This window comes from Alosa alosa, chromosome 9 (genome assembly GCF_017589495.1).
Source record: "Alosa alosa isolate M-15738 ecotype Scorff River chromosome 9, AALO_Geno_1.1, whole genome shotgun sequence".
Classification (NCBI taxonomy): domain Eukaryota; kingdom Metazoa; phylum Chordata; class Actinopteri; order Clupeiformes; family Clupeidae; genus Alosa; species Alosa alosa.
The window spans coordinates 9,974,322-9,988,119 of record NC_063197.1 but is presented as its reverse complement, the minus strand read 5'-3'; the positions used below and the strand labels follow the sequence as shown (position 1 = coordinate 9,988,119).

Here is a 13,798-nt window from a genome sequence, read left to right as displayed (position 1 = left end):
CATTTGATTTCTAATGCATTTTCCAGCTCTTATTGATATAGAATGACACTAAATTGGCGCCAGACGACTAGACGGAGTCCTGCGACAGGCTAAATACACATTAATTGAAGCAATGCATCAAGCCCTTTTTTTTTTATTGCAGGCTAATTAACATCTTGCTCCAATTGTACTCTTTTCTTTTAATGTGTTTCCGTCACAAAGAGATTATTTCTGTTCTTCTGTTTGTTTCCACAGTTAAATCTGATCTTCCTGGTCATAACCATGTATAAAATGGTCAAGCACACGACTTCACTGAAACCTGATTCCAGCCGGCTGGAGAATATAAAGTAAGTTGTTTCTCAGCCCTTTTGCCGGCTGGCTCGTTGTTTGTTTATTTGTTTATGTGTTTGTTTGTTCTCAGTAACATTGGATGTTTAGATCTGTAAAAGGGTAGAGATTTCTTCTGTGATGTTTTTTACAGAACCACAAAAAGTCTTTATCTTTATGCTTATTTCTCTTATAATGTCTTTAGTTCCACACACCAATATACATTGAACTCTTCCGCTTGTTTTGCAAGAGCAATACAGATTGATCCCACTTAGATCATATTCCTTTCTGTGCATTCCTACAGTATGAATTGGTTGTTCAGAGAGATGAAAAAACACCCCTCTTTTGAGAGAGCATTTTCAGACTTTGTTGCGTTGGACAGAAATCCTTTTCCTAAGCCCTGTGTTGTGTGTGTGTGTGTGTGTCTGCGTGCGTGCGTGTGTGTCTTGAGAGTGCTGATTCAAACATAAAATAGTGGTTCAGCTGGGAGGGCTACCAGAAAAGCCTGGCCATATGTCTCCCATGAAGAAAGAAGCGTTTTGATCCTGCTCACTTCTCCCACAAGGGCTTCCATGTAGTTTTCCTGCAAACTGGGGGAAAGATAACACATTATGCTATCTGTCCTGATTCTCAAAGTGTGAGAGGACTACTTAAGCACACGTTAGCCTTTTCGCCGGATGCTTCAATGTGTAGAATTTGTGACAAATGGTCTTTTGCCTAACGAGATACTGTTGTTGGACGAACAGTTTATTATGGGTTCATTTTGACACATAGTGCAATAGAGGAATAAATGGAACATTTGTCTACTTTTAAAGGAACTGCGAGGTGTTTGAATATGGGTTGTAAAAGATATTGTTAACAACAGTCAGAATTGTGGCTTCAGCTTCTGATAGTGTAAAACTTTTATAGCCAATTATTTATTATTTTTATGTATGACTTATTGCTGTCAATTTTCCATTATTTTATGTCAGTTTTTACATCAGCCTGTTAATGTCTGACTCACGATAAGGATGGAATTCTAGTTGTGTGAAGTAATAAGGGATTGGTGGAATGATAATCACTAGTCATAGTTGTGTAATGGTATAAGGGACTGATGGCATCACCAGTCAACCCTTTACCGTCCAAGTCAGTGTGCCTCCTGTGACAAGGCAGGTCTGTGCCTCTTCAGCTGTAGACTTCAGGGCATCCTCGCCATATCCTGCCCATATTCTGGCCATATCCTGGACATATCCTGCCCATATCCTGCCCATATCCTGCCCATATCCTGCCCATATTCTGGCCATATCCTATCCTGCCCATATTCTGCCCATATTTTGGCCATATCTGGGCCATATCCTGGCCTGCTTGATTTCAGAGATGGCTGCTCTGATGGTTTGTGCATCAGTCTTGCTGAGTGGCTTATTTTCATGACAGGAGGACGCTTTGTTTACAAATGTCAGAATATGGCGTGGATGTAGCAGCGTGCGTATGCTCATAGAAAAATATGAAATTGTCCGTGAAATATCTCCAACAGATGTGTGATCTCTATGCTGTTGCTTTCATGTTATCTGCACTTGCCCTCAGGAGAATTGTCAACCACAAATGGGGCAAACGATTCAGTGTTCTTCTCCATGTGTGTGTATAAAATCATTATGCTTTTCTCTGTACACGCGCGTGTGTGTGTGTGTGTGTGTGTGTGTGTGTGTGTGTGTGTGTGTGTGTGTGTGTGTTTAGGGGAGAGGGGGGATGTGATCATTGCATGTTGCATGTCAACGGCTCTAACCAGTAGCATCTCGTTGCTCCTCTTTTTGTTTTTTCGTCTCCTCTCTTCTGTTTGTCTGTCCATCCCCACCAGTAATTATCGTGTATGCGACGGCTACTATAATACCGATTTGCCAGGGTAAGCTTTCATCATATACCGCTTCTCTCTCTTTACTGTGCAAGCAGCATTACGCTAGCAACACAACAGTGTTTGCTGATGGCTTAGAGGTTAACATGCTTGTGAAGAACTTTTATACTTTCTTTTCTTTTCTTTTTTTTTTCCTTAACTGTTATCTTCCTGCAAGTTCCAAGATCAAAGTTGCAAGTCTTTAGTTGAATGCATGCTAATTATGCTCTGATCATTCTGGTCTAATTTTGTCTCTCTCTCCTGCTTATTGCTCTGTCTCTAGCTATGAGGATAATAAACCGTTCATCAAGTAAGAGCATTATTAGTGAGAAAGTCCTTTTTATCCCCTCAGCCTGTAGTTGATGCCCCCCTCACTCCTCCACCCTCCCTCTGACCTGCAGGGGTTCGTCATTGTCTGTGTGCTCGCCCTCATCCTCCATGTCTGTGGTCGGTTCTGTTGGATGTCTTTCATGTGGTGTCCCGCGGTGTGTGGGGGACTCCTCCGGACACCCTCACACACCAACTCTCTCACACACACACACACACACACACAAACACACACACACTCCTTTGTTTGTTCTTCCCTCTGCTCTAACCGATTTCTTTAGTTCCTCAGCGCTCCCAGACATAGACCCATTGTCAGCCTATTATACTGTATACGCTCTGGTCTAGTGTGCTGTTTTTAATAGAATCACAACTCAAGATACATGCCATAATTTCCCGTCTTTTTGAACATGCAGCCCTAAATCATAGTTGTATGTGTGTGCGTTTGTGCGTGCGTGTGTTTTTTTTGTGTGTGTGTGTGAGAGAGAGAGAAAGAGAATAACTGTTTGTTGTGTGTGAGACAAAAACTGTTTGTCATTTAAGAGATTTACGCTAAAACAAATCTCCCCAGGGTGGCACTTTCTTTAGGTGGCCCAGTGGAGACAGACGTCCGTTTGGCACTGTGTTAAAAGGGTGCAGTTTAAACATGGGTCAGGAGAGCTATGGCACTATGGCACAGCATGCGTGCTGACGGGTACTACCCGGGTCCAGTTTCGACCAGCGGTCATTTCCCGCTCTCACCACTTTTTTATTTCTCCCTCCTGCTTCATGTCTCTCTCAGCTGTTCTCTCGACATCTTCATAAAGGCAAAAGCACCAAAATATAATTATGGGTTAGTCGACAAGCACCTGTATTTTCAGTTGGCAGGTGTGTTGATAGCATTTCTAGAAACACCTGATGACGATCCTCAGAGGTCCATCAAAATGAAAGTGCTTCCCTTTCCACCAAACAGTGGAAGTGTAAAGCTGAATTAACATGTTGCTCTGATGTTGGCATCTGCAGTTCTCAAGCTAAATGTAGCTAGTGTTTTCATGCTAACAGACTCAACAGTGGATGGACACTGTGGGTGTTTAGCATTTCATCATTACTGATGTCTCCTTAGCATACCCTAGAGATGAGGCCTATCAGTGTATTTTGTGGATGGACGAAAAATGAAACACAAATTGCTTGTTCTTCTATTTGTGGTTCTAGATCTTGGGTTCTTGGAGCTTTTGCTCTGCTCTTCCTCCTGGTTCTGACGTGGACATTTGGATTGTTCTTCATCAATGAGTCTTCTGTGGTCATGGCCTATCTCTTTACAATATTCAACACCATCCAGGGGATGTTTATCTTCATATTCCACTGCCTTCTTCAAAAAAAAGTAAGTGGATATTTTATTTTATACTGAAAAAAGATAAATACTGCAAAGTATCCATCTGTTAGTGTAACATTTGGTGGGTAATCGAATTAACGATGGTGTGCCAAGCTACTATTAAAACATATTTGACAAGTACGTTTTGTTGTTTTGACAGTTGGTAATATTTTCATATGGCTCAAAGAGAAACCCGAAGTAGCAGTTTTTCTAACTTTCTTCCACTATTACTTGCATGGCAGGTGCGAAAGGAGTATAGCAAATGCTTCCGTCACACTTACTGCTGTGGAACTTTGCCAACTGAAAGTTCCCACAGTTCAACCAAGACATCAACCACAAGGACCAGTGCCCGCTACTCCTCTGGCACCCAGGTACTGTCCAGGCACACGGAGGCTAATCGAGTTCACCACTCAGTCGGCCGTTTGTACTGAAGGCAAGAATTGAGCAGCCCTGTGTCTTATCCGAAGGTCTCCAACAAAAATAATCTAATTTTACAGATGCACAATAAATTGAGAGCTTTACAACATTTGCACATGAAGACACAGAAAATGGGGCATTCTATGCATGGCTTATCCAACTAATCGAGGCATTTGTCCGTAACTGCATATACCACTCTTTGCATCTGCTTTCAAACTTCTCGCAATCTGTTTACATAAATATTTTCATCTTTGCCAAAGTTCTTCTCACTGCCATCAGTTTTAATGTTGTTTATATGCCATCTAAGGTAACTAGTGGTTAGTGGTTCTTTTTTTTTCTTTTTTTTTTGAAGAGCAATATCAAGAAAGGTATATTAGTCTCATGTATTTTGGATGTATGGTGGAATGTTCATGTATATATTTTTCCCCTCACTATTCCAAATATAACCCCTGTGCTTTATGGATCTAACAGAGTCGTATTCGGAGAATGTGGAACGACACCGTCAGAAAGCAATCTGAATCTTCCTTTATCTCAGGCGACATCAACAGCACATCAACCCTTAACCAAGGTCAGTCATAGAGAAATCTCCACTCCTTCAAGACAAGATCTAGCATGCCCATCCCGAGAAGGTGAAAGAAAAGAAAGCTGAAGGAAATGTTAAAGAGTAGCAAAGCAGACTGCGACATGTGCTAACACCTGTCACAACCTGGGCCACTAGTCATCTTTTCACACGTATGATTAGCATATCCATGTTTTATGATAGGCAGAGTAATGGCCTCCTTAGCCCTTAATTCACCACTTGACAGTGTGTGAACGAACTCTGTCAGCCATTCTAAGCCCTAATTAGTTCTAAATGAGTTCATCACTGTCAATAAGCTTTGACATGCAATGATACACAATAGAGCGTTTGTCAGACAGGTCATTACAGGAGACTCCCCTGTCCCTTCACTTGCAGATAACCAGCGGAGTGTGAGGGTGTGTGTGTGTGTGTTTTAATGGGTGAAAGAAGCGAGTCACTGGTGGCTCCAGCAGCCGCACATAGCGGCACATTGGGCCCATTCTCCGTTATGTTTTGGTGTTTCCTCAATAACCTGCCGTGGCTTGATAAACGTGGCCCTCCACTTCCCTCTCACATGGTCGGTGTCACCGCACAGCCAGAACAGGATTACAGGCATCAAATCCCTCTTCAAATCCTTCATGGCCCGTCACCGTGGGCAGCAAGGCCGAACACAAAATGGGGCTTAATATTATTTGATCATTTCAAGCACTCAAACTTCAAGATTCAGTCCATTAAAAAAGAGAAAAAGAGATGGAGAAAGAAGGGAAGAGGGGGATTGGGAAGTGGTGGAAATGGGCGATAAAAGGAGGGATTCAATCAGGCTTTTGGCCCAGTAACACCCTTTAGGATTCACCCAAAAACAGACTCAAAATTGTTTTCTGAATTATAATTCTATTTGCAGCAAAATTTACAGTTTTAATTAACACTAATATGATGTTAGATTCTTACAATCCCAGCAAATCCTATTTGTGAGGTCCTCGCCCCACCCCGCCCCACTCCGCATCCCCTTGTGCATGTGTTGTTAGCTTGGCTGGGCTGCGGCTCTGGGACTCTATCCACTTAGGCCCTAGAAAGAGCTAGCATTCATAATTTAGCCCGAGCACAGATATGGTGATGAGAAGATGATGTTCAACTCTGAATGACCCTGGTAGGGAAGCGCAGGTTGGCCAGTCACGCTGTTCTAGCTCGCTCTCAAATGGCTTTCAGTGCATTCTGGGGAAAGATGGGTCGCAGTGAGGTGGGGGTTTAAAAATATATCTGTGACTCAAACGCCAGCTTTCAACCCAACTTGACAGAGATGGTTTACAGACACAGAATCTCTGTGAGCTGACTGCCGTATTTTGGATATGTGACAATTGATTAGCTGATCGTGTTATGCCTATGGAAATAGTCCTCCTTTCAGTTCAAATTTAGTGACATTTGGAGAAGTATCGGTAACACTTGACGGGTGTGTTCATAACACATTCATAGCAGCTGTCATAAACTGCACATAAAGCATTCATGACTGTTTCATTCATACCAAACCTTTCATGAATGTGGAAGACAGAATGACGACAACTTGTCAAAATAAAAGTCCAACAATCGCAAAGCAGCATTGTTTTAAATTTGCCTCCAATATTTCATAATGGATACCATTAATTTAATCTTTCCAGCCTTTGTAAATATTTCATGAATATCTTATAAAGTCTACATCGAATGTCACTTTACTATACAAGTTGTGAAGTATTCGTAATGAGTTTAACACTGGGAGTATTTGTGTAACGTATTTGTGTAACCTGGAACGGTTGGACATTCCCAGTAGCAAAAGATGAGAAATCATCTGCAAAGGTTACATCATAAAACAAATACATATTTATGAAAGAAAAATAATTTTCTTGACCATGTTTTGTCGTTTTGGCACTGGAGTAGCCCATTGACTTAGATGTGATGTGATCAGGTAAGAGGTTTGGAATAAAAACGGCAAAGCTGTTTTACGATTGTTGGACTTTTATTTTGACAAGTTGTCGTCTTCCACATTCATGAAAGGTTTGGTATGAATGTTGAGTCATGTCTCATGAAACAGTCATGAATGCTTTATGTGCAGTTTATGACAGCTGCTATGAATGTGTTATGAACTCACCCGTCAAGTAAAGTGTTACCGAAGTATCTTAGTTTTCCTGTAAATCTTTTAAGTTAAGTTATTGATATAATAAGGTCTCTTATAGATGTCAGACTTTTATGGGGAAGGGAAATTTTAGTTGAAGCATGATAATTTAATTTCCGTCTCTTAAATTTTACAGGTTTACATTAATCTCAAATGGTTGTGCCAACCCAGACCTTATTAAAAGATTACAGTGTTTAGTTTTGGATTGGTCGCCAATGCAGAGTTATACTCATAAAGTCTAACTGAAGATATTCAGAGATAATGTGATCAATTCAGTGGGTGGTACTCCTCAGGAGAGGGAGGTTTAGGGATATTCCAGTTTGTTCATCTCATCTCGAGAAGATCAGACAACTTTATACTTTACAGGAAAAAGTTATACCAGAAAGTAAAGATTCTGCCGGACTTATTGTTTCTAAGAGGCTTCAGAGCTCCAGAGCAGTGCTCTCTCCCTTTAGAGCTTGATTGGATAGCTCTGAGACTCTGCTGCAAAGATGAGATGATGGCCATGCTCAGGGTCACTGCTGTTTATCAGCAGAGGCACACAGTTTATCAGCAGAGGCTTGCAGACGAAGATGGAGTTTGGACAATTGTCCAGCTGTTTAGACAGAAGAATGTAAAATAAAGAGGACCATACAGTATGTTGGTGCAGTGTTCATACAGATCGAAAAATTGTGTTTGGTACATATAGTCCCCCTTGGTTTACTTTCCCTGCATGATTTTGAAATCTGTGGACGTTTCCACTATTGACAGGTTTGCTAAAGAGAGTGTAGTACGGATAGGACTATACATGCAGTATGTTAGTAAGTATGAATGCTTACTTAAAGAACTCATACAATGATACATACTCTCTGTCCCCATTCCTCTCTTTCTCTCTCTCTCTCTGCTCCAGGAATGACAGGCAATTATCTTCTAACTAACCCTCTCCTCCGACCGCAAGGCACTAACAACCCCTATAACACTTTACTGGCTGAAACGGTCGTGTGTAACACGCCCGCTGCCCCCGTCTTTAACTCTCCAGGTGTGTTACTGCTCTTCTAACACTCACACACTCACTCACACACACACATGTTGTTGCTCTAAACTGTATAAATGTCATTCTACATTTTCATTTGCTTTGCATTTCGGCAATTGAAAATAATAATGTATGTACAAACATAATAAATTACTTGAGTTTACTTTTTTATATTTATTTACGGCTTATACATTTGATATGGCCTATTGTAAAACATAACTGCTATGTAGTACTAATACGATAGAAGGGAGACAAAAACCCATCTTGTTGAACTTACATTAAATGTGTTGGGTGTGAAATCATGCATTATTTTATACAGTACTGTATGTTCATCTTACTTTGCGCAGCGGATTTCTTTCAGAACCACTAACGTATTGTTATTTCATCAGTAGTTAACAACTAAACTAAACATTATCATGTTCTATTTCTGTTCCGAATGTCGACTCTAAAGCATTTGACTCATGATGCTGTGTTTGTCAAAACCAAACTCTGGAGTTGATGTGTTGTGAATGACCGTGTTGTAAAGGTGTATGAACATGTTTTAATCTCTGTTGTTTGCTCTCTCCTGCTGCCTCCTTCTATAGTGACCTACAGAGAGACAAGTATGGGAGTAAAACTTAACTTTGCCTATCAAATGTAAATTTTTTTCAGCATGGTTTTAAACAAAATCAAAGAACAACCACACAAAAACTGGCATTGCCACTGCTTCACTATCTATATCATCAACATTCTCATACAGTTGGCAAGTGGTTCACCAAATAGAAATCCAATTCAACGTTACTCTGCACTGATGTCCATGTTCCCTTTCCTGACTGAATATTTCGTAAATATGTCTGAGGCTTTAGAGTCTCTTTAAGTCTTTATGAAAGTGTGTCTAACATCTGGAACCTGCTGGATATTGTATAGCATATAAATGCATGCCTTTTGTGTAATGATGCACTTTAATTAAACTACTGATATGCTAAATGTTACTCTCAACTCTAATGGCATTCAGTGTGTAAATGTCAGGATTTAACACCAGCTCTAGGTCTCTGGACCAGTGTTGAATTTAAAAGGGAGAAAAGACTATTTCTAGTAATAGTGGGCATTCTCACTCTTCAATTGAGCTGCACTCTTATCAGTTCCCCCCCCCCTCTCTCCAGACGTTATCTGTCTGGATGGAAATTCTTTTACAACAAGGTATAGGTGGATTGTTATATAACTCCTGGCATCAGTCATTTCTCTTTCTTTCTACCCTTTTCTTTCCTTTCCTTTTTTCCTCCTTACTCACCACTTTATTTTTTCAAAGCTGTGTAATGTCCCATATCTGTGCCTGCAACATAGTTGTTGTCCCACCGAAAAAAAAACAAAAAAAACATATTTACCACCCTTCTCTCTCCAATCTCCAAACCCTTTCAGAGAAATGCATTCACATTCCACACTCCAAAGTGTGTCGAGTCAAGCCAGACACAGAGACTTTAATCTCACGATTGCTATGTGTACTTTGTGCATAAGAACGGGCTGCCTTCCTCTGAAGCCGGTGGCTCACAGAAAGGCCTGCCATTGCCTCCTGTGACCTCCCTGGCTGTGCTTTTTTCTGGGGTTGCTCGATCAACTGGGGGTGCATTTGGCCCTGTCGCTGTGACTAATGCAGGCTCTCACAGTGACCTTAACCAGCGGAGAACATTGACAGTCATTGAGAAAGTCTAGAAGGAGATTCGTATTGGAAATCACTGAGCAGATTGTTAATTTGATGAACCCTTGCTCCAACTAAGTTGCTAAGTTTTTGTGTGTTTATTTATGTCTTATGTTTTCTTTCACTTCTGCAGTTTTCCATCTTGTCCGAATAAAACGTTTCTTTTTTTGTTTGTTTATGTTTCTTTCGTACATCAGCTACACTTAGGCCAGGTAGCCTGAACGGGCTGACACGATGTGAGTTGTGCTAATTGAGTGTGTTCACCTGCCTGTGTGTAGTGATGTGGGGTGCTTGCTTGTTCGCCCTTGTAGTGAGAGAGATGGCTGTCCATGTTCGACATGACTTTTCTTTCCCTTCGTTCATGTTCTGACATTTTCCCCCTCATTCTCACCTTCAAAAACCTCCTAACAGTGTTGGTGTCTTGGCAGCTTGCAAGTCTGCACAGTCGTTTGCTATTTTCTAAAAACAATTCTTTAATATTATTCATTTATAACATAAGTTATTTTTTTACAAGTGTTAATGTTGTTTGGGATATTGAACTTCACTCTTCAAAACTGAAATGAATTATGTTGATTTCATTTAGACACATTAGAACATACCATTTTCACTCTGAACATCAATTCCACTCGTAGCATGCATTACAAAAAAAAAAAAAAAAAGGAGTATTTTTGTTTGTTTGTTTAGCCTTTTGTTTGTTTAGTCTCATAAAATTTTAAATTCCTCAATAAAAGTTTAATGAACTGGAGGCCTTATGACTCCTGAACAGCATTAACACGAGCTACTGTAGCATTAGCGTTGTGTTAGCGATGTGCCCAGTGTAAACTAATGTAAACCCTCCCAACATGCTCTCTCATTGCAGGACACTCACTGAGCAGCAAGAGGGAAACAAGTGCAATGGATACTCTACCGCTAAATGGTAACTTTAACAATAGCTATTCACTGCGTAACGGAGACTACGGGGACAGTGTGCAAGTGGTGGATTGTGGACTAAGCATAGACGACGCAGCTTTCGAGAAAATGATCATCTCGGAGCTGGTGCACAATAACCTCAGGGCCTGCAACAAGACTCACAACACGGAGCGAACTTCTTCTTCTTCTTCAACCAAAGTGGCCGTCGGGGTCGGTGGCAGCAGTGGCAGCGAAGACGACGCCATCATGGCCGACGCCTCGTCTTTGGTGCACGCTGCCAACCCGCGGCTGGAGCTGCACCAGAGGGAGTTGGAGGCGCCGCTGATCCCACAGCGGACACACTCCCTCCTCTACCCCCCGCAGGACAAGGGCAAACTGGAGTGTATGGAGAGCTACATCTCTCCCTTGACGCCAGAAACGGACGACAACCTGCAGTCCCCCAATAGAGACTCTTTGTACACTAGTATGCCTAATTTGAGGGACTCACCTTATCACGAGTGTAGCCCAGACATAGAGGAGGACCTTTCTCCGTCCAAGAGGAGCGAAAGTGAGGATGTCTACTATAAGAGCATGCCAAACTTGGGCGCTGGGCATCAACTGCATGCCTATTACCAGATAAATAAAGTGGGAGACGGCTACATTATTCCCATAAGCAAAGATGGATGTATTCCCGAGGGGGATGTGCGGGAAGGACAAATGCAGCTCGTCACGAGCCTTTAGACCGATTTAAATATTCACCACTGTACTCTTGGCAATGTAGTAAGATGTGTCGAGGATTCTCTCCACATGTCCAGGTATCCACCAAATTTTCATCTGCATCTTCAACCTTGAAGAACATTTATGACTATGGGGAGGGTAGTATGAGATTGTTTGATTTTGCCAGGACTGTATATAAATTGAAGAATAAAAAAACAGCCCAATAATGTATTTATATGTTCTTCTGTTGCTGGAAAAAATGAAAAGATATTTAAAAAATATACACAAAAAAGACAACCATTCCAAAAAAAACAGTTTCTTACATAAATTTGTACATATAATACACATGAGCATAATGACACACACAATCAACATGATCACTGTCTAAACCTGTTTTGTATTATATACAAAATGGAATGTTTGACTGCTGAAATGTTCCTGAAGACACTATTGGATTTGGAAGAGGTCTTGAGTTTTGGGAGGCCCTGTGAGAGAAAAAAATAACCACTAGCAATCAAGCCCCAGGCCTTATTTTCTCCAGTGTATATTGAACTCTTGACAAGACAAAAAATACAAAATATTTATATATATTTTGTTGTATTGCTAGTGAAATCAATGACAACTATAATTATGAAGAAAACATTTTAATTAAAAAAAAACTATGTTTTGAAGAGACTATTGTGTAAAAAAAAACCTCACTCATTGGTGGTCAGTGTTTCCTCCCTGCATATACAGTACATCCCATTTCTAGCTCATGCAAGTGAACCGGTGGACATCATCCAGAGGAAACGCGTAGTCATTTCAGCTCATGTAGAATGCTCCGACTCAGAGTGCCGCTTTGTGATGTGAATCTGTAGAACAGATGAATATGCGATGGACTGGTAGGCCCCTTGTTCTGGACTCAATTTCCCCCTGTAGTTTCTCATTTGAATTGGGTTTTTTGTTTGTTTGTTTGTTTGTTTTATTATTCTCCCCCACCCCCTCGAAACAGTGAACTTTTGTGAATATTTTCAAGCACTGATATACATGGTTCATTATTTTATATAAGCGTGATATTAAGACATTCATCACTTTCAAAAGAAATGTAAAGGTCCACACTTCGTAAACAATAAATACATGTGAATCTTTTTGTCAAAGCTTTGTTATTTTTCTTTCCCCTAACTAGATTAATGTGAGTGTGTGTGTGTATGTATATGTGTATGTGTGTGTGGTTGAGGTCGGGGAGGGGGGTGCACATGTGTTATCATATTGTGTGGAGTCCAAGACTACATGGATGAATGACTAAATCAGAAAACATGTTACTTCAGTCATTTCAGTTTATGCACATGCAGCACTGAATGCATAGTACAGGTCAGCACCATACCTGTCAACACTCCCTTTTTTCCCGGGTTGTCCCGTATTTCAAGGTCATCTCCCAGCACCCTCCCGTTTTGTTATTTCTACTGGAAAACTCCCGTAATTTGCATGGCCATCAAACTTCATTTTAAAATCATTGATCCATTCATTTTTTCTATTAGTCTGACATCTCCCAGGTTGCCAGATTGTGTATGAAATACATACTACACATACATGATCACTTAGTTTCAGTTTCAACCGTTTTGTCATAGGCTAAAACCTGGCAACCCAAAACCCAAATAAGGAAGCGGGTCTCGACATAAGCAAGCGGGCTAGTTGAATGGCCTACTCCAGAACTAGCTATGGTAAAATTGTTGGGAATTTAATTGATTAACAAATCACATAAACTGTTTTTGAGTGTTGTTGATACACTGAACGTGTGCCCTCGGAACCAAATCTGACAGCAAGCAGCTTTGGAGTTTTGGAAGTAGGCTGCAGGCAGGCAGCTGGCGGATAGGCTACACATAACTGGCATGCGTAAGGTAATGGTAAGGTAAAAGCAACGACCAAAATGCAGTGTTGAAACACATGTATTAAATATGCAACCACAGATCCAGTATAAACACTGCCCCCAAAAAAAAAAACTCCCGTTTTTGGAAAGCTAAATGTTGACAGGTATGGTCAGCACAGAGGTTGTCTATCAGGAAATCCTTATTGTGTGAATGTGTCTGACAGAGTTCATACAATCTGCATATGCTCCTTTATGTATATCCATATTTACACAAACTCACTGTGAACAAGAAGAGCAAAGGTTTGCATGTAATGGTACCTAAAGGCTGTGTTGGTCACATGCAAATCACAGATCTCCAAACTGTAGTGACCCCAGACAATTCATACAAAACTCATTTCAGACAACTGGACTTGGATCATATTATCAGACCCAGGAGAAGATAATTATTTCCATTTCCTTTTTAAGAGGACTGTTGTAATACCCAGTGGATAGACAGCCTAGTGGCTGAAAAACTATAACACTAGTTAACAATACAAAGAGCATATTGAACTGTACAAAAGAATGGCTGAACAATGAAATCACTCTGTGATCAAATGTCTTTCGTTACCCCATAAAATTGTGTCCAATTGCAAAACAAACTGTAACTTTCAAACTCCTCAGCTTTGAGACCAGTTAACTTATTGTACATTTGGT

General features: G+C 40.8%; 1 protein-coding gene across 35 annotated transcripts in view; it reads left to right on the top strand.

Moving 5' to 3' along the window:
• Positions 1-12,395, top strand: part of adgrl2a (adhesion G protein-coupled receptor L2a) — an 81,982-nt gene extending 69,587 nt beyond the window's left edge. For 4 of the 35 annotated variants that reach the window (XM_048251774.1, XM_048251767.1, XM_048251748.1 and 1 more), the window contains 6 exons: positions 235-326; positions 3,689-3,857; positions 4,091-4,219; positions 4,737-4,833; positions 7,857-7,985; positions 10,514-12,395. In XM_048251774.1, coding sequence (XP_048107731.1) covers positions 235-326; positions 3,689-3,857; positions 4,091-4,219; positions 4,737-4,833; positions 7,857-7,985; positions 10,514-11,283 — 1,386 coding nt within the window. In that variant the 3' untranslated portion in view covers positions 11,284-12,395. The other 31 variants (XM_048251770.1, XM_048251769.1, XM_048251754.1 and 28 more) reach the window with 20 other exon arrangements.
• The last annotated feature ends 1,403 nt before the right edge of the window (positions 12,396-13,798 follow it).